This window comes from Monoraphidium neglectum, assembly GCF_000611645.1.
Source record: "Monoraphidium neglectum strain SAG 48.87 unplaced genomic scaffold scaffold00223, whole genome shotgun sequence".
Taxonomy (NCBI): Eukaryota; Viridiplantae; Chlorophyta; class Chlorophyceae; order Sphaeropleales; family Selenastraceae; genus Monoraphidium; species Monoraphidium neglectum.
In genome coordinates, this window is record NW_014013405.1 from 5,463 (window position 1) to 23,716 (window position 18,254).

The 18,254-nt window shown below is 60.4% G+C and overlaps 3 protein-coding genes across 3 annotated transcripts; 2 read left to right on the forward strand and 1 right to left on the reverse strand.

The window, feature by feature from the left end:
• Nucleotides 1-935: 935 nt before the first annotated feature.
• On the forward strand, nt 936-7,090 carry MNEG_2059 (hypothetical protein; the record flags this gene model as incomplete). Its single annotated transcript, XM_014049460.1, has 17 exons — nt 936-1,059; nt 1,363-1,507; nt 1,698-1,774; nt 2,147-2,309; nt 2,588-2,795; nt 3,059-3,104; nt 3,428-3,448; nt 3,674-3,794; nt 4,049-4,286; nt 4,441-4,485; nt 4,740-4,862; nt 5,104-5,178; nt 5,469-5,528; nt 5,806-5,885; nt 6,105-6,266; nt 6,432-6,534; nt 6,722-7,090. 17 exons carry the CDS (start codon nt 936-938, stop codon nt 7,088-7,090), a joined length of 2,160 nt encoding a protein of 719 aa, XP_013904914.1.
• Nucleotides 7,091-10,498: 3,408 nt separating this feature from the next.
• MNEG_2060 (hypothetical protein) lies at nt 10,499-11,341 on the reverse strand (the record flags this gene model as incomplete). Its single annotated transcript, XM_014049461.1, has 2 exons — nt 10,499-10,866; nt 11,089-11,341. 2 exons carry the CDS (start codon nt 11,339-11,341, stop codon nt 10,499-10,501), a joined length of 621 nt encoding a protein of 206 aa, XP_013904915.1.
• A 364-nt stretch (nt 11,342-11,705) lies between these two features.
• Nucleotides 11,706-18,061, forward strand: MNEG_2061 (hypothetical protein; the record flags this gene model as incomplete). Its single annotated transcript, XM_014049462.1, has 17 exons — nt 11,706-11,823; nt 12,155-12,299; nt 12,517-12,593; nt 12,881-13,046; nt 13,374-13,581; nt 13,829-13,910; nt 14,215-14,235; nt 14,592-14,712; nt 14,934-15,135; nt 15,311-15,355; nt 15,570-15,692; nt 15,938-16,012; nt 16,281-16,340; nt 16,561-16,640; nt 16,909-17,070; nt 17,294-17,396; nt 17,693-18,061. The coding sequence occupies 17 exons, from the start codon at nt 11,706-11,708 to the stop codon at nt 18,059-18,061; spliced, it is 2,157 nt and encodes a 718-aa protein (XP_013904916.1).
• Nucleotides 18,062-18,254: the final 193 nt, after the last annotated feature.

The window sequence follows — 18,254 nt, forward strand, 5'->3', positions numbered from 1 at the left end:
CCGCCATTGCCAGGGGGCGCGGCAGGGCGGGGCTGGCGGACCCGGTGGCAGCGGAGGCGGGGAGGCAGAGCGGGGCAGGGCCGAGGTTGAAGAACGGGGCGAGGCCGGCGTCGCACTTGCCGCCTGCGTTGTTGCAGGGAGGAAAGCAGGCAGGTGGGGGCCAGGTTGCCTTTCAGAGTGGCCGTGGTAGGTCGTGGCGAGCTGTCGCGGCTGCCCCAGGAATATGCTGCTTTGCAGCTCGACAGGGTCCTGCAAGCAGAAGAGGCACTACCTAGCGCGTGCAACGGCAGGTGTGCGGCCGCGGCCTCACCGTCGCAAGCGGGCTGCGCCTCGCCTCCGCAGGCGAGGCAGCGCATCTGGCCGGGAACGCACGCGAGGCCTTTGCCGCGGCACCTGCCAGCCCCCGCCTTGTCGCCCAGGCAGCATGGCGAGTCGAGGCGCCCGCAGCCCTCCACGTCCCGGCCCCCCTTGTGGTGGAGAGATGTAGGGTCCGCAGCAGCGAGGCTAGTCATAGCAAGAGCCCCAAGGAGGGCGTAGAGGCCGAGATTGGCCATGATGATCTCGGGGGCTGCCTGGCGTGCCTAGGATACAGGCAAGCGTACGTGACTTGTCATTACACGCTATAGTATCAACAGTGTATTACTTCGAATCAAAATTTACCTCGAAAACATATTTGCGAAGCACGCAACTCCAGGAGTTCTGCAGACAGCGCTGTCGGTTTTGCCTGGCCCGAGGAGCTCAATTGAAGGCGCCAATTGCCCCCACATACAATTGATCGACAGTCATATATATATTACCTGTTTTTATTACCTCGACAAGCCGATCCTGGGTCGTGCCACCCTGCACGAAGCTTTCGCAACACCTACGCAAGGGCCTCGAGCGGGGCTTGGCCTAGGACTCGCAATATCCTGATTTTTAGGATCCTAGAAGTAGCAATGGCATCCAAAATACAAGGCGTGGTCTATAGCGCGCTAGTTCTGGGGTGTCTGGCCCTTGCAGTGGTCCCCAGCGCCTCGGCGCTGGTCGTGAAACTGAACACGCTCATCCTCACAGTGCCAGGTGTGCCGCAGATCTGCTACAGGGTCGATGCCATGATGCTCTGGACGCCATAATGAGTCTGATACAACCTGTAACATGGCCCGCCACGGCGATTGATTGCGCACACGTGCCGCCTCGATTCATGTGCAGCCCCCTTCTCAAGCAGCGTGCCTTGCCGCAGCCCCCAACGGGCGGGCATACTTGCCCAATGCCACGTACGCGCCACACCCCTACCGTGGACCATGTCAAACCCAACGCACATCATTGCGCCCTTTGAAAGCACTCCCCTCCTTGGGCCCTCGACCTCCCTCCTTTTTCCCCCAGGCTACAACATCGACTTCCTCGAGCTCACTCTGCAGGGCTACGGCACCCCCTACACAATCGTCCGTTACAACTCAAGCAACCCCCTCAACTTCACGCAGCTCCTGTGGGCCCCTGACGGCTCCGCCAACTTTGCCGGCTACGTCATGTGAGCAGGCGGCGCCGGGCCTCGGTGTCACGAGGGCCCGGCTGGGCTGCTTTGTACAAGGAAGACGGCAGGGCAATACTCGAACCTGCTCGTCTCTCCACACGACGTTGGCTTTGAACACTCTTCAGGTCTGATCAACGCTCCTTGTTCTACTGCCGCACCCTCTCCCACCGCACCCGCTGCCACAAAGGGCGCCGAACATCGAGGCCATGGGTTACCTCAATAGCTCACAGGTCCTCACGATCTGGGACTACCAGAACCGCACAGGTGCGCGCCATTTCTGGTATTGTTTAGGCTTGCTGTTCATACACACGGTAGGTGCAGGGTACAGATTCCTGGCTTGCCCGAGTATGCCCCCAGGTCTGCCAAAAATGTTCAAGTGTCCTTGCACAAAGTCACTCCTACAGAGCGGGCTGCCATCCCCATCTTCAGGCTCCACACACGAATTCCCCCATCCTCTTGCCAGAAACAAATCTTGGAGATACAACTCATTTTGGTGTTGCAGCGGCACACCACGTGGTGCACCCTGATCCCACCTCCCCAGCCACTCGTTGTTTTAGGCGCACACGAGCACCTCCTCACGCGGACCTGCCACACTCGATCGCTTGCACCCACAATCAACCGCGCAACTCCCTCCAGGCGCCCGGTCGGTCAAGTTCCAGGCCGCGCCCATCAATGTGGGCCTCACCGCCAACCCGACTTGCAGCTCCGATGACGTCGCCATGAAGCTCACGGCCGCCGCGCCCCTGGGAACGTCTGGTATCGTGTCCTCAGCGCCTCTCAGCAGCAGCGGCCTCTACAGGTTTGCCACCATGCACGGATCAAGGCCAAGCGCTTATTGTATGCCATGGTTGATTTGCCAGCATGCAGCCCCGCTGCCTGCGCTTGACCGCCCAGCTTCACAGGCGCGCCCAATCACCCTCACGCGCCTACGTGGGCGCGCCAGCGCCACCCGCGCTATTGCCCCCACCCAACCCCCAACCATGTCAAGTCACTGCCCCGCATGCCGAAGCGCCAACGCATAGCCCCCTGCCTCACAACCACTAGTGACGGCCCCGCCATTGTCAACGCTGCACGCAGGTGCCCCGGCCTGGGTGGCGCGGCGCCGCTGACCACCTGCTCGATCTGGGCCAGCGACTTTGCCGCCACCGGCCTCCACGCCGCCTGCCAGTCAACGCCGGTCCTGATGGTTGGCGCCGACATTGCCGGGACGCTGGTCAAGTATGGAGACGGCCGGGAGTCGCTGGCATTCATGCATAATTGCGCCGGCTGGTCGACGAGTTGCCTGGTGAGTGCAAGAACATATCACTTGTTGTCAGCAGGAAGTCCACAGCAAGCGAGGGGTGGGGCATGTTTGCTTTGCTTGCCTGAACTTCTGGGGGACCAAAACATGTGATGGAAAACACCATCAACGCAAGGCATCGGCGCGTCTGCCAAGCGCCACCGAGCTGCCTCTTTGCTGTCTGGCGCCCAAGCCGCTCCTTGCGCAATACGACACTCGCGGGCGCGGCGCAGGTGCTGGGTCACGTGTCTCTGTCCTGGATGCTGCAGGGGCTCATCCCTGGGGAGCGCATTTCGCTGCTGACCGTCCACTTTGGTGAGGGTGCCTCGAGTCCGGGCGGCGCAATGGGATGGCAATTTGCCAAAGGTACTGCCCTACTTGTATCCGCTGGACAAGCCCCTCGTGCCTTGGAAGCGGTGCTGCTCGCATCAAAGCCAGGGACAGCTGTCCGCCTGTAGGCGGCCACATACAGCAGCAGTTTCTCGCGCAGGCTGCAGTCCTGCCAAGCAACGTGGATGGATTGAGGGCCGGGGTGAAGCTTATCAAAACTAGCGATGATGCATGCACCAAGCACACAGCCCTCGCTCCTAGACCGACGCGCCCCTCCCCCCCAACCAATCCCCCATGCCATCCCTCAGATGACGTGTTCCTCGCGACTGGTGAGCAGGGTCCCTCCCCGCACCCAGGGGTCCAAGCGTACAGGCGGCTGCGCCCAGCGGCCTCACCAGCCTTTCGCGGGCCCCCACCCGACTGACACTTTTCCCTGTCGCTACCTTCGACACCCCGCCTGCCGCCCCTGCCCTTTCCGCTATCCTCACCCACATTCCTTGTCCCGCCTCAAACACACGCAATCGCAATCCCGCCTTTGCCCACCCGGTCCCCAGAGTTTGATGACAACCTGCAAGCCGGGGTCCTGACAGAGTACCGCCTGACAGTGCCAGACCTCCAGGCCCACCTGACCTGGCGCAAGAACCTGACGGCCACCTATCCCAACACCACCATCACGTGAGCGCGTGACGCCGCGCGCGCGCCGGAACGGTTCCAGCCGTGTGGGGCGACAAACGGCGCCGCCGCCTGTGTTGCATAGTGCTCGGCACGCATCTGGCGCCCACCCTTGGTGGCGGGCGCCCTGCCATTGCCGGGTGCTTTGCACGTCCGCCGCCGCGCAGGCAAGCGCAGAACCTTGGACGCAGCAAAACACAGCACACTTTGACGCCTCTATCCCGCGCCGTCATTCCGCACATGCTCCGCTGCCCCAGGTTCGAGCTGCCCTTCAACGGCAACGGCATATTGGAGAAGGTCGCCACCACCCTCGCAACCACGGCCGTGTCGCCCATCGACGTGGACGACCGCAGCTGCATCGACTTCCCCGACTACGCCACCCTGGGCTGCTCCTGCTGGTTCACCGGGACGGCCGCCTGCCCTGCCACCCAGCCCGCATTCTGCCGTAACTGCACCAAGGCGCGCGGGCTGGGCCCCACCACTCCCTTGTGCCCAGTCCTTGCGCCGTGGAGCCGAGTTCAATTTGCTTGCGGGGGTTGCAAAAGCTTGACGTGCTGGGGCCTTCCAAAAACTCGTCACCCGCGCTGAGTCATGGCGGTCATCTCACCGAATATATGTGTTTCGCCGCTTCTCCCCCTCTTTACCCCAGGATTGGGCCAAGCCGCTCGGGTCGGGCGTCAACCGCGCTCCTCAGGTGTGGGGCGTTGTTGGGGAGGGAAGGGAAGAGCAAGAAACCCCAATACCGCTGGCTGGGGCCCAACGCGGGGACAAGCACAGGCCTGAGATTCGGTCTAATCAACAGCCAATCACATGCTGCCTCGCGCTGGTTCCCTACGCTGCACAGACGAGCCCTCACAATAGAAAAAGCACACTCTCAAATGTCCCTTGACACATCCTGGGTTGTGAGCATTGCAATTACATGAGACCCAAAACTCAACCCCCATGCAGAGCGCCAAGACCAACAACGCCACCTGGAACATCGCCAACTTCACCGCGGGCGACCCCCTGGCAAAGTTTGTTGTTGCCAACACCAACGGCCAGGCCGACGGTTTCTTCTGGAGCCACCACACTGTGGGTACCGCCCCTTGATTTGACTATTTATTTTGAATGACACTGTGTTTCAGGCCTTTTTGACGTCAATCAAGAAACGTGCTCCCTCGAACCTTGCTGGGCCGCTTTGGGGCCGCTCCTCAGACTCAAAACATGACGCCCAGCTGATTCCTGAAAGGGTCTGACGAGGACGTAATTGACACATACACCGCCGCCGCAAAACTGCCCCAAACCGCCCCACAACCCTGTCGGCCCCCCGCAGTTTTCCCACGAGAACCTGGACAACGTGACATCCTTTGACACCGACATCCAGATCGAGCTCAACATGCAGATGGCGGTGCGCTGCGCCAGGGCCCCCTTCGCGTGCTCGCTTGCAGGGTCACGCACACAGCGCAGGAAGTGCGCATGTATTGCTGGCAGTCTCCCCAGACGACATGCCCGCTGGGCTGCCAGCGAAACATGTTTTTTACTTTAAGGTTCAGCGCATTGGAATTGGATGATCATCCAGATGTTTCAAAAATAATTCAATAATACTAATGATCAAGTATGCTTTTGCTAAAATGAACAAATCATATATCGATGCTAATGTTTAGACACACCGCCACCCTCCACCTGTCTACCTTGCAGTCGATCCTGGGCCTGGCCTCCCGCAAGTCCTTCAGCACCAAGTGCATGGTCACGCCCCAGGTGAGACGCCTGCAAAGCCAACAGTTGGTTTGAACTCTAAACCCTGAACCCCACATTGGCAGGTCATGCGTGCACGGCCGCCCATGCTTTGGTCTGTAGTGTAGTGCCCCGCGTGGTGAGGCAAGGTGGCATGTTGATGCATGTGCTTGCGTTTTACGCGTCCTCATCAGGGCTAATAATGGATGTCTCAGAGGTGATTGAATTGCCCGACTTCTCATAAGTGTTCATGCACTTTATGATGGCCGCCGCTGCTGCTCCGCTTTTCCTGAATACGCAGATCAGCGGCCTCCGCAACGGTGACGCGCTCGCCTCCCTGGCGCGTCACAGTATCAATTGTGCCGCGGGAGATAACACATGGTGAGGGGCAGGCGGCCACATCTGACACAAAAAGAAACCGACACCCCCCCCCTCTGAGCTTCGCTGCCAAGCAGCCTGGGTCTGCCGGTGTTCTTGCCTTGCAAGGCCTGCCGCTGAGCAAATCCCAACAGCACACACATCACACACTTGCAACCGTACTGGCAACAGGAATCACTGCGCCTCCATGCCTCTGCCGACCCTGCCCCCTTGCACTTGCAGGCCGTTCCTGATGAACTCTGTCAACCCTCACCAAATGCTGGTGACCACCAAGGCCGCCAATGGGTACAACGGTTTCCAGATTCTGCCAAGGTTTGCCACTGAGATCTACTACAACTGCTCGACCCCCACTCAAAACATGGTCTTGTACAACAACCTGTACAGGTGAGCTGTGGGGGCAGTGTCATCAAAATTGCGTGCCTTGCCGAATGAAACGTGTACCACCCATACCATATACCACAGCTGCCCCTGCATGGATCGCTCGCGCATTTCTCAATTCGCACCCCCCATTGCACCCTCGCCCGCCGACATGCGGTACGACCCTTTCAGGTCGTACTTCGGTGGGGACTCGACCATCGCTGACCTGCTGCAGCGCGAGGCAACCCGCGTGCTGCGGGAGATGCTGAAGCTGCGCCACGACCCCCACATGATGGTGGGTCAAAGTATCAAGGCTTTATTCGGGAGCATCTCTTTGCTGGGATTCAATAGACATTAAGCATTGGTCCAAGCTCGAAGTCCGCTAGGCTCTCAATCAATCAATTACGCAAACAGCAAAAAAGCCGTTGTTGCACCCGCCGCTCCACGCTACACCCGACCAACCCGCCCTCCGTCGCCCGCAGCACCAAGCCAACCTGGCAATCCTGGACGGTTCTGGCAAGAGCCTGTCAATGCGCTGGGTGGAGGCCGTCGTGGCTGAGTTGCGTAAATACGCCTCGTGGCCCCTCACCTCCCTCAAGCTCGACGACCTGAGGGCCGCGTTCCTGTCCAGGCAGGCGCGCGAGGCATGTGCCCTGTCGTACGCGATAGAGGTCGGCACCAACGGCACCATTACAGCCCTAACAGTGACGAGCGGCGCGGCTGCGGACGGGACCCAGTGCTCTGCGCCGCTGATGACAGGTGCTAGCAGCACCAGCACATCCGTGGCCAAGGGCGGTTCTGCGCGGGCCCAGCCAAAGGGCCTGTCCTGGTATGTGCCTCACATTGTTTGAACGGGCTTCGGCAATTCAACAAGCGCCACCGGCAGCCAGTCTTATTGAATACATATATACACACCAAAAAAGCAGACTCGGCGCCATGAAGCGTATTCATGGGAGCTTTTTATGGGAGCAGCAGGATGTATGTCTGTGCTCGTGCGTTCCTCTCAACCCTTGAGTCTTGTGTTTTTGCCTCACTCATGAGTAGTGACCACTGATCGATCAACCAATACCAGGGATTCACAAATAAGGCACGGGCTGCTGCGCTAGCTTGATAATTTTCTAGACTCTACAATTTGTGTGAGCGGGCCCCAGCCGTGAATTACACGCTGCTGCGCTAGCTTGATGGTTTTCCCTTGACTTTATCTTATCCAATTAGCGGCTCCCAGCAGTGCAGGCCTGCTGCCAGGCCCGTGCATGGCAGGTGGCGGCGTTGCTGCCTGCCGGCGCTTCATCGCAGGCCCATGCAGTTGCCATGGGCCGGCATTTTACTTCACATTTATGTTGGTGCTGAATTTTCCTAAGCTGGCTTGAGGGTCAATCAATTCACTTTGCAGCGCACGTCCCCTCCCTCCAGTCATGCGAGCTAAACCCCAACATCTCAGAAGGACTGCCAGGTTGGCAGCCAATTTCATACCCATCACCACGTGTTCTGCCGCCTGCCTGCACACGCCGTTCATACGCAGCGTGGGTGAAACACACCCCTTCTTGATTTATGGAATTGTGACATAAATTGCTGTGGGTGGTTGTGGGGGAGGCAGAGGGTGGGGGTTGGAAGCATGATGGGATCTCCTGGGGCACATGTGTGGTGCTTTAGGGTTTATACAATACATCGTCTTTGCCCAGTGGCAACGCCCTGAGGCAGCAGACTCACGAATATCAGCAAAACTGACCTCATGCCATGCGACTGATTTAATAATGTAATTATGCCGTCATGAGTGGTGTCCGAGAATCCTGGAGGGCAAGCTTTCATCATTGGCTTGTTGTCCGAGGGCAATTACCAACAAAATGCTGGGTCTCAGCGCTTTGCCGCAACAAAACAAATCGTGTGCAACGCCGCCGCTCAGGCCCATCTGTTTGTAAACGTCAGGGAGGCGTACAGTCGTGATGGCCGCTGGGGAGCAGGTCTGCTAGCAAGAAAAAATACTCTGCAGGCTTGCGCGATATTTGAGAACAGAGGACACGCAGCTGCGGTGCAGGAGCCCCAAAGGGCTGCATCTGTCCCAAGAGATGAGAACTGTATGTGCGGGTTTGTGTGTCGAGACCGGAATCCTCATTTATGAACTCACGCCTGGAAGTCACATCAGAAGTCACTGTGCTGCAACTCGCTGTTGCAGCTGCATTGGCTTCTGATTGATCAATTTACACATGTAGATTGCGTCACAGGTCACTGCGCTGCAATTAGCTGTTGCAGCTGCAGCCAAGCGCTATTACATGCGGCCTAAGGTACCGCGCATGCATTGGCCCCAAGCTTTTGATCAAACGTACAGGCCAGGACCACACTCCCATATTGCTTGCAAGGCACACTCGCGCCACAGCAAGGCTGCCTGGGGCCGCCGCAGGCCACGCACACGCCCTCAAGGCACACGCGGCCGCGCCGGCACGTCGCAGCCGCGCCGCCGCCGCAGCGTCCAAAAAGCCGTGGGGCGGCCCCGCTCGCACTCGTCTGATTGACCAGGCGTCCGAGGGCGTTGACCAGGGACGCGTTGCGGGGCGGCGTCGATTGCTGCTGCAGGGTCAGGTTGGGAGGCAGCGAGGGCAGCTCGCGGCCAGAGGGGGCACAGACAGGGAAGGGGCTTCCCGCATCGAAGGCGGACAGGCCCGGGTCGCAAGTGCGGCCTGCGTGGTAAACATGCACGAAAGAGCATGCATCGATGGGAGGAAGGCGTGAAGTGCAAACAGACGCAACTCCATATTGAGTCGCAGCCTTTGAGCGTGAGCATCCAGGCAGACAGCTTCGTTGCCGTGCAGACTTTTCACTCGCAAAGCATCAGTAGGTAGCACATCAGGCGCCGCTCGGACCGGCCAAGCGTCTGAAACGCCCCAGCCACACTTTCAAATCCGAGTGATGTGAGAGCCGATGCGCAGGCACCAACCTTCCAACGACCCCCGGGCGCGCGCTGCCAGCATGCTGGCGGTCTTACCGCTGCAGGCCGGCTCGCCCTCTCCGCCGCAGGCCCGGCAGCGCAGCTCCGGCCCCAGGCACGCCATGCCCTGCTTGCAGCCCCCTGAAACCTGCCCGCCCTGATGGCAGCAGATCGCGTCAAGCTCGCCGCAGCCCTGCGGGTCGAGGCCGCTGGCCAACATTTGAAGGCCGCCCGAGGCATCAGACACCACCAGGGGCGGTGCGGTGGCGAGGGCCGCCACGACCAAAACGAGCGCTGCGGCGTTTGCACGGTTGGTGCCCATGCTGCTGCCTGTTTGTGCTTGTCCTGCACAGATCTGTGAGATTCTGGTCATGATCAGCAACCGCACGGCCGCCAGCAAACGTATCACTTGCATTAAATGCAAGTAAAGGCAAGGGCTGCTGGACGACACGCAGAGTGCCATTACAAGGCTTGGGTAGCTGCTGCTACATCTGCAGAAGCTGCCAACCGCCCGCGACCGAGGCACGCAGCCGAGCACGACAGGCCGAAAGATTACATCCCATCTCGGATCTCAGACTGGAAATCCCTTGCAATTTGCTCAATAGTTTTGTTGGCTATAATCCAGGGTGGCCGTGCACCCATGGAGGTCCACCCTGATCCGAGGCCAAATGTGTGGCACAATCTGGTGCCTCTCGCTGGCAACAGCTGCCTTAGGGGGCTACTATGGCCCCTGCTGCAGTGACGAACAAACCAGCACAGCGCAGCTGGCAAGCAAGCTCTTGCTGGACACATACAGTCGTGCATTTCTTACTGTATCAAACCTCAAACGGCCCAGAAGCTGTCTGGCTTGACTGTAAAGAATGCGTGCTGCAAGTGGTCCTGGCTTTGCAAAGCCCAATCGTGCAACCAAGTTTATTGCGTATTACAGCGGTGGGAATACCACTCGTGCGTGGCGCAGCCCTTGATTCAACAATTTTGTGTCCTGCAGTGCAAAATCAACACGTAGGCTTGCTTTTTGTTGTGCACAGAGTCGAGCAAATTGAGCAAGGCCGCGAGGGTGAGATATCACCACAGCACTCAATATGGCAAACAACGGTATGCAAACATAGCGCCCTGCAAGGATGTTGTTGGGTGTTAGTAGTAAGAGCCGCTGGGGAATGAAACGGTTTTGCCTATGACTGTTTGGATTATTGTGAATCACATGGTCAGCAAGTGTGCATCAAAACAGCACACAAGCTCGAAGGCCAATTCAGCTCCACAGGGCCAATAACACACAGGCACTTGAGCCACCGCGGGCCTCGCAGCACATGCCCCCAACAAGTGAGATCAGATCAGATCACTTCTTGGACGCCTTGACGCACGCGTTTGTCGCGAGCTTCTGGTCGAACTGGCACGCCATGGCATCGCCATCAAACTGGCGGCAGCTGTTCCCCGCGCAGCACGGCTGCTTGGGCCCGCCGCAGGGCACGCACATGCCGCTGACGCACGCGCCGCGCTCGCAGGTGTTGCCGTCGAGGCAGGAGCGCATCGCCTTCTTGCCGGTGTCGCTGTCGCGCTTGCGGCGGTCGGCGGCGCTGACGCCGATGTTTGCCAGGGGGCGCGGCAGGACGGAGCCGGCGGAGCCGGTGTCGCGGGAGGTGGGGAGGCAGAGCGGGGCCGGGCCGAGGTTGAAGAAAGGGGCAAGGCCGGGGTCGCACTTGGCGCCTGCGCATATGTGGCAAGAGGTCGTGGGGTTCATGGGAGTGAGGTTTACAAAGGGCGGAGGCGTCACGTGCGTGGTAATGGTGGCGTGAGAGGGTTGGCTGCGCTGGCCGCAAGTGGCTGCGGCTGCCTCGGGCGCGCACGAAGCGACGACTCGTGGGCGCAGCCTCGAGCGGCAGCACAGCATGTACCACGCGCCCCTCCGCCCCCCAGAGCCGGCCTCACCGTCGCAGGCGGGCTGGGTCTCGCCACCGCAGGCGAGGCAGCGCATCTGTCCAGGCACACATGCAAGGTTGTTGCGGCACCTGCCGGCGCCTGCCTTCTTGCTCAGGCAGCAGGGCCCATCAAGGCGCCCACAGCCCTCGGCGTCCCGGCCCCCCTTGGACACCAGGGAGGGGCCGAATGCGGTGGGGTCTGCTGCGACGAGCGCGATACTGGCAAGAGCCACGAGGAGGGCGATGAGGCGGAGATTTGGCATGGTTCCGGAGGCTGCCTTGCTCGTGCTTGAAAACGAGGCAAGTGTTTTGGGTTCTTGCGGGGCTAAGGCGGCAAGAAACAACACTCAAATACATACCAACACTATTTAATTCATAGTCATCAACTAAGCTCGCGTCTGGCCAGGAGCCCTGCGGACGCAAAACAGCCAGCCCAACCCAGCCTCGGCAGAGCTCAAACGAACCCCCTGGAATCACACTTTCATGTACACTTAAGGAAATACATGCGCTTCGAATACCCTTACATCACCTTCAACGGGATCCCTCTCGCGGCATTCTGCAATCAACCCAGCGCCGGCGCCTTATTCCCGGAACCCTTGAGTTTCACAAGGCCGTTGACCGTCTCAGATGGATCAGAAGTTCGTGGCGTGTGCTGCGCTGATGCTCGGCTGTCTTACTTTGACTGCGGTGCCCAGCGCCTCGGCGCTGGTCGTGAAACTCAACACTCTCATCCTCACAGTGCCAGGTGCGTCGTCGGATCCCTCCAGAAACCAGGAGTTAATGCCTGATGCACCTGAACAAACTGAACCTATCCAGCAAGGCCACTTACCACCGCCTTGGCGTGTCGTAGCCTGCGCCTCGAGCCGCGCCGTGCACTGCTGACGCAGCAGCCGCCGTTTCGCCTCGGCCTGCTTCGGCGGGGCCCAAAGGCGCGCCCCCGTGCCCCTCACTCCGCCCGCCTGCCACACGCACAACTGCAGCCTTCCCACGAACCAGAAGTGTGCCCCTGAGCGATCCCTGTATGTCAACGCACTCTGCTCTGCAATTTGCATCAATTCAACCCAACACCAACACAGGCTGGAACATTGATTTCCTGGAGTCCACCCTGCTGGGCTATGGCGCCCCCTACACCGTCGCTCGCTACGACAAGAGCAACCCCCTCGACCTGACCCAGCTCCTGTGGGCCCCTGACGGCTCCGCCAACTTTGCCGGCTACGTCATGTGAGCTTCGGCCCCAGGATGTGTGTGTGGTTCAGAAACGGCGCCATGCGTGTCGGCACTTTGCTGCAACAGCTGGCCAGGGCTGCGGGACGGAAGCGGCCGGAGCGAAGAAGCGTAATGTGGGGCAGGGAGCTCCCAAAGCACGTGACGGCGCTTTGTCACTGGACTAATCCCTCTTCTGCATTGCACAATCGCCCACAACACCCACTTTCTCAAGGTACCCCAATATTGAGGCAATGGGCCATCTCAACAGCACACAGGTCCTCACCATCTGGGACTACCAGAACCGCACAGGTGGGCGGCGGTGCTCAATGGATTTGGTCTTGCACGGGGGGGGGGGGTGCAAACTCACACGTGCCTTTGGGGTAGGCATCATGCGCATCAACACTGAAATTCAACAGCGGAGTGCAGCGCCGCAGAGGCATGCACACCCACTCCCAAACCCACGCCCACGCCCACGCCCACTCCCACGCCCACGCCCATTCCCACGCCCACGCCCACGCCCACGCCCTCGCCCACGCCTCGACCTAAACCTATATCCTCACCCACACACAATTGCAAACACACACTCATATATGCAGGCGCCCGTTCCGTCAAGTTTGGTGCGTGGCCGACCAACGTCGGCATCGACGTCAACACCACCGCCTGCAGCTCAGCTGACGTCACCATGACGTTCACAGCCGCCGCACCCCTGGGGGCGTCTGGCATTCTCCCCTCTGCACCGCTCAGCAGCAGCGGCCTCTACAGGTGAGGAGGGATTCTTGCAGTCGCCTCCACCAGGCGGCTCGGTTTGCACGTCGTGGGACAAGGAGTGGGTTGTGAAGTGCAGCCACCTTGTGTGGCTGCTGAGTGTCGCTGCATCAGGACAACTTGCTGGTGGACCTGGACCGAACGTTTGATTCTGTACTCTCCCAGGGCGCTACTGTCACGCACCTCACTCGCTCAAATGCCACACGCTGGTATGCACTGCTGTTGCGCACTGGCAGGGCCCCGCCTTTCACCCTGCCTGGCAACTTCCAAGACTGCCCCCCTCCCTGTTGCCGATCGCGCTTTTGCTGACATCACCACATGCAGGTGCCCCGGCTCGGGCTCGGCAGCGCCGCTGACTACCTGCTCAATCTGGGCCAGCGACTTTGCCGGCGCCGGCCTGCACCCGGCCTGCCAGTCCACGCCCGTCCTGATGGTCGGCGCCAACGTCGCGGGCACGCTGGTCAAATTTGGGGACGGGCGGGAGTCGCTGGCGTTCATGCATGACTGCGGCGGCTGGTCCACCACCTGCCTGGTGAGCACATTACTGTAGAGTGGTGATAAGGCCAGAGGGACTGAGCTCACAGCATCTTGAAACAAGGAACCAGGTAAGACATCTGGGCATTTTGGACCGCAAAAGTCCAAGTGCTGTGAATGCCTGGTCGTCGGCCTGGACATGGAGCAAGACACGCACCTGGTACTTTTGCACAGCCGGCCCTGCCACCGGCGCCTCCACATCTGCCCTCTGCTTCCCCTGGCTCGCCGTGTCCCGTGCGCCGCAGGTGCTGAGCCACGTTTCACTGTCCTGGATGCTGCAGGGACTCATCCCTGGGGAGCGCCTGTCGCTGCTGACAGTCCATTTTGGTGAGGGTACTGTGCACCGCCAACCCAGATGATTGCCTGCCTTGATCCTTGGAACATCCAGCAGCAAACCAGCACGAGCGGTCCCTGCCTGCCTCGGTGGAACGTGGCCCCCTACCGTGCTGGAGAAGATGCTGGCACTGGCTTGCAGCCTCTCTGAGATGCCCAGGGAAAGATGCCTGTGATGAGGGACTGTTCCATCACACATCATGCATTCTTTGTAGCCAAATGCGGAGCGCATATACGGCCCTGCCACCCACTAGCACAACCCTGTGCGTCCCGCACCGCCCGCGCCGTCTATCCCCAGATGATTTCTTCCTGGCGACAGGTGGGGCGCGGCCCTATACCTGTTGCAGCCGCTCTTTGCTGCACATGTGTCCAGCCGCGAGAGCGCAGCCACCGCATGCGACGCTCTTGCGTGCAACCGACGATGCGCTCAGAGCGTCCGTTTGCCATCAATTTTGTGGGCCCCTGGTAGTGAGGCTCTACCCGCCGCCCAAGTTGGCGGCTGGCATCCCAAGACCGTCGCCGTGGAAGCATTGCTGCACCATCCAGTGTGACAGCGCTGCCCCGGCCCACCCCACGCACCTCTACTGCTGGCCGCCGCTGGCCCCGCTCCCATCCCCCTCACATACGCCCCCAGAGTTCAAGCGCTCACATACGCCCCCCTCACATACGCCCCAGAGTTTGACGCCAACCTGAAGGTCGGGTCCCTCTCCCAGTACCGCGCGACAGTGCCAGACCTGCAGGCCCACCTCACCTGGCGCAGCGCCCTGGCGGCATCCAGGCCCGGCACTACAATCACGTGAGCCTGCGCCACCACGCGCGTGCCTTGCCACCCAACCAGCAACCGCCCCGCCGGGCACCCAGACGCCCCTCAGAGCCCTCGGACCCGGCTGCCGCCTGCTTGCCGGGTCCATGGGCAGGCTCGGCCCAGCAGCACGCAGTTGCTGCTGCAAGCAAGCCTCGGCAACCTCAAACATTGCACCGCGCCCGCCCTGACGCACCCTCCAACTTGCGTCCCAGGTACGAGCTGCCCTTCAACGGCAACGGCGTGCTTGAGCAGGTCGCCAACACGCTCAAGCAGACCAACGTGTCGCCTATCGACGTGGATGACCGCAGCTGCATCGACTTCCCCGACTACATCACCCTCGGCTGCTCCTGCTGGTTCATCGGGACAGCTGCATGCCCCGCCACGCAGCCCGCGTTTTGCCGCAACTGCACCAAGGTGGGTGTGCCGCTTGCTTATGTTTCGGGTATTGTAATTTGCCAGCTGGCTGTGCTGGCTCTTGCAGGTTCAGGGTGTCACCTGCTGCTTGCGCGCTGGTGGTACTTGGGTCTCATGACAAGGAGTGATATCGGCCCCCATCTGCCCTGTGGTCCCCCCCTCTCACCGCCATCAGGACTGGGCCAAGCCCCTCGGCTCTGGCGTCAACCGCGCCGCCCAGGTGTGAGGCTTGACGGTGGGCTGGGCAAACCACCGCGGCAGCGTCGCTGGGCGGCACCTGAAATTAGCAGAGCCGACGCAAACGCGTGTTTTGCACGAACCACGTGCCCAGTCGCTGGTGCTGGCCCCTCACGCTTACCCTCTGCCGCCACCAGCCACAACTCGAATTATGAACAATTTGAAACGTTGTCAACACCAACACAAACCTCATGCAGAGCACCAAGACCAACAACGCCACCTGGAACGTCGCCGACTTCAGCGCTGGCGACCCCCTGGCCAACTTCATCATCACCAACACCAACGGGCAGGCGGACGGGTTTTTCTACAATCACCACACGGTGGGTCCCCCGCTTATCAATCGACCTTGCTTGGCTGACAATTCTGTGTTGCGAAAGGCTTTTCCCAAGGCCTGGGTTGTCATGAATGCGGCCGCCAGCTCTTCAGGCGCTGTTGATCAGCGGCTGGCCAGGCTAGAGCAGGAGTTGCCCACGGCTGGCTGCGGCATGCCATCGCAAGGTCATTTCGTGGCCGCTGCAGCAAGCACCATCAACCCGCCGCACCACAACTCTGCCGGGGCCCGCAGTTCTCCCACGAGAACCTGGACAACGTGACAACTTTTGACACCGACATCCAGATCGAGCTCAACATGCAGATGGCGGTGCGCCGCTTGGGGTGCCAACGCTTCTGCCTTCTGGGCCGAGCGATGGATTAATGCGCAGCCGCCCCGTAACACAGTGATTACTTGCACTTGAGCCGTCCAACCCGACGTTGTGTTCCTCCAACAACCCCTTGCCCGCCTTGGTGCCCCTGTCCAGCTCAGCGCCTTGCAATCACTTGTGATGATGCGCTGGCTCGGCTCTAGAGACCCGTATATGTCATCTTGTTCTGCCTGCCTGCCTTCCTGCCTGCCGCCTCCCCCTGCGCAGACGTACCTGGGCCTTACCTCACGCAAGTCCTACAGCAGCAGCTGCATGGTCACACCCCAGGTGAGAAGCCCGCAAATCCCAGCCTGTCGCATGGACCAGCCGCGGTTGGTTGTGCATGTTTGAGGGCGCACCCGCAAAGGCCTGCACTTGGCGGCCCCACTTATGGCGATGAGCCGCATGTGCTTTCCTGCGCTGCCCCGCACCTTCGGCCGCCGAAATTTCAAGCTTCTGAGCTTCTGCTGTCGCCGCGGCTCCTCTCTGCCCTATCGTTATAACACAGATCAGCGGCCTCCGCAACGGCGACGCGCTCGCCTCCCTGGCGCGTCACGGCATTGCGTGCAGCGTTGGCGACAACACCTGGTGAGGGCGCCGCTGAATCAGGCTCGGCTGCTTACCTGCAAACAAATGCATGGTACTGGCATTGTTGCACACCCAACACCCCTCCCCTCTCTCCCCTTGCCAGCTGCGTTGATGCCAGCCAATGCGTAAGACGTCAAACGCACGCCATGCATGCGGGTGCCCTTGCCCAGCGGCATTGGCAGCCGCTCTTCACAACATCACTCACAAGCAAGTAATCAAGCTGGATCATCCCACCTCCTTGCATCTTTCCTGACAATTCTGCCCGCAGGCCGTTCCTCCTGAACACTGATAACCCTCACCACATGCTGCTGACCACCAAGGCCACCAACGGCTACGATGGATATTCGATCCTGCCGAGGTTCGCCACCGAGATCTACTACAACTGTTCGACTCCCACCCAGAACATGATCCTGTACAACAACCTCTACAGGTGAGCCCGCGGCACACGGTCAGTGTGATGATTATGGTTTGTTACAGGTTGCTGCCAATTTATTGCACTGCATGTACGCAGCTTGTCTGTCTGTGCCAGCAGCGAGCATTGCCCTGCTGTCCCGCCACGCAAATCGGCTGCCGTGATCTGTACTTATAGACGGGCCAATATATCATCTGAAGCAGCACGCCCAACCGCGCCCTCATGCAACCTACCCGCTCAGGTCGTACTTCGGCAATGACTCAACAATCTCCGACCTGCTGCAGCGCGAGGCGGTGCGGGTGTCGCGCGCGCTGTTCAACCTGCACCACGACCCGCACATGATGGTGGGTTCAGGGCTATGGCGCGTCGCCAGGGTCTGGAGCTCTGAATAGGGTTTTGGGTTACAGGCGGTTGGCCGAGGTTAGGTGGACCGCAATAAGCCGTCCCCACAGTTGGCATTCGCAAGCTCTAGCCTGAATTGCAACGTAAGGCAGCTGTGCTGCTCTGCTGAAGCTCGAAGGCAAGGTTGCGTGGTTGTTGAGCTCACAGGCAGCTCCCTCGATGCCCACTACCATGCATTTTGTCAACGCCCTCCAAACCTTGCCCCTGTCACGCACCTTAACCCCCATGCGTCCCGCAGCACCAAGCCAACCTGGCGATTCTGGACGGCTCCGGCAAGAGCCTGTCCATGCGCTGGGTGGAGGCCGTCGTGGCTGAGTTTGGCAAGTACGCCTCGTGGCCCCTCACATCCCTCAAGCTCGACGACCTGAGGGCCGCGTTCCTGGCCAGGCAGGCGCGCGACGCGTGCGCACTGTCGTACGCGCTTCAGGTTGGGACCAACGGCACGGCGTCGACACTCACTGTGACGAGCGGCGCGGCCGCGGACGGGACCCAGTGCTCGGCGCCGCTGATCATGGGCGGTAGCAGCATGAGCATGGCCGTGGCCAAGGGCGGTTCTGTGCAGGTCCAGCCTGCAGGGCTGTCCTGGTACGTGCCCCAGCCCGTGTGACCGGCTGCAATCGACATTTTCAGTGGACAGCCGATCCCGTGATTCTGTTACAAATAAATACATAAAACACCTGAGCAGCGGCGTCCTGATGTGCACAGCACGCCGGCCACGCTCCCCTTCTCTGGCCTGCGGCGCCGGCTGCTATCGTGTCCACACCGCAAAGCTCCATGTTGTCATACCCGCTGCTGCGATA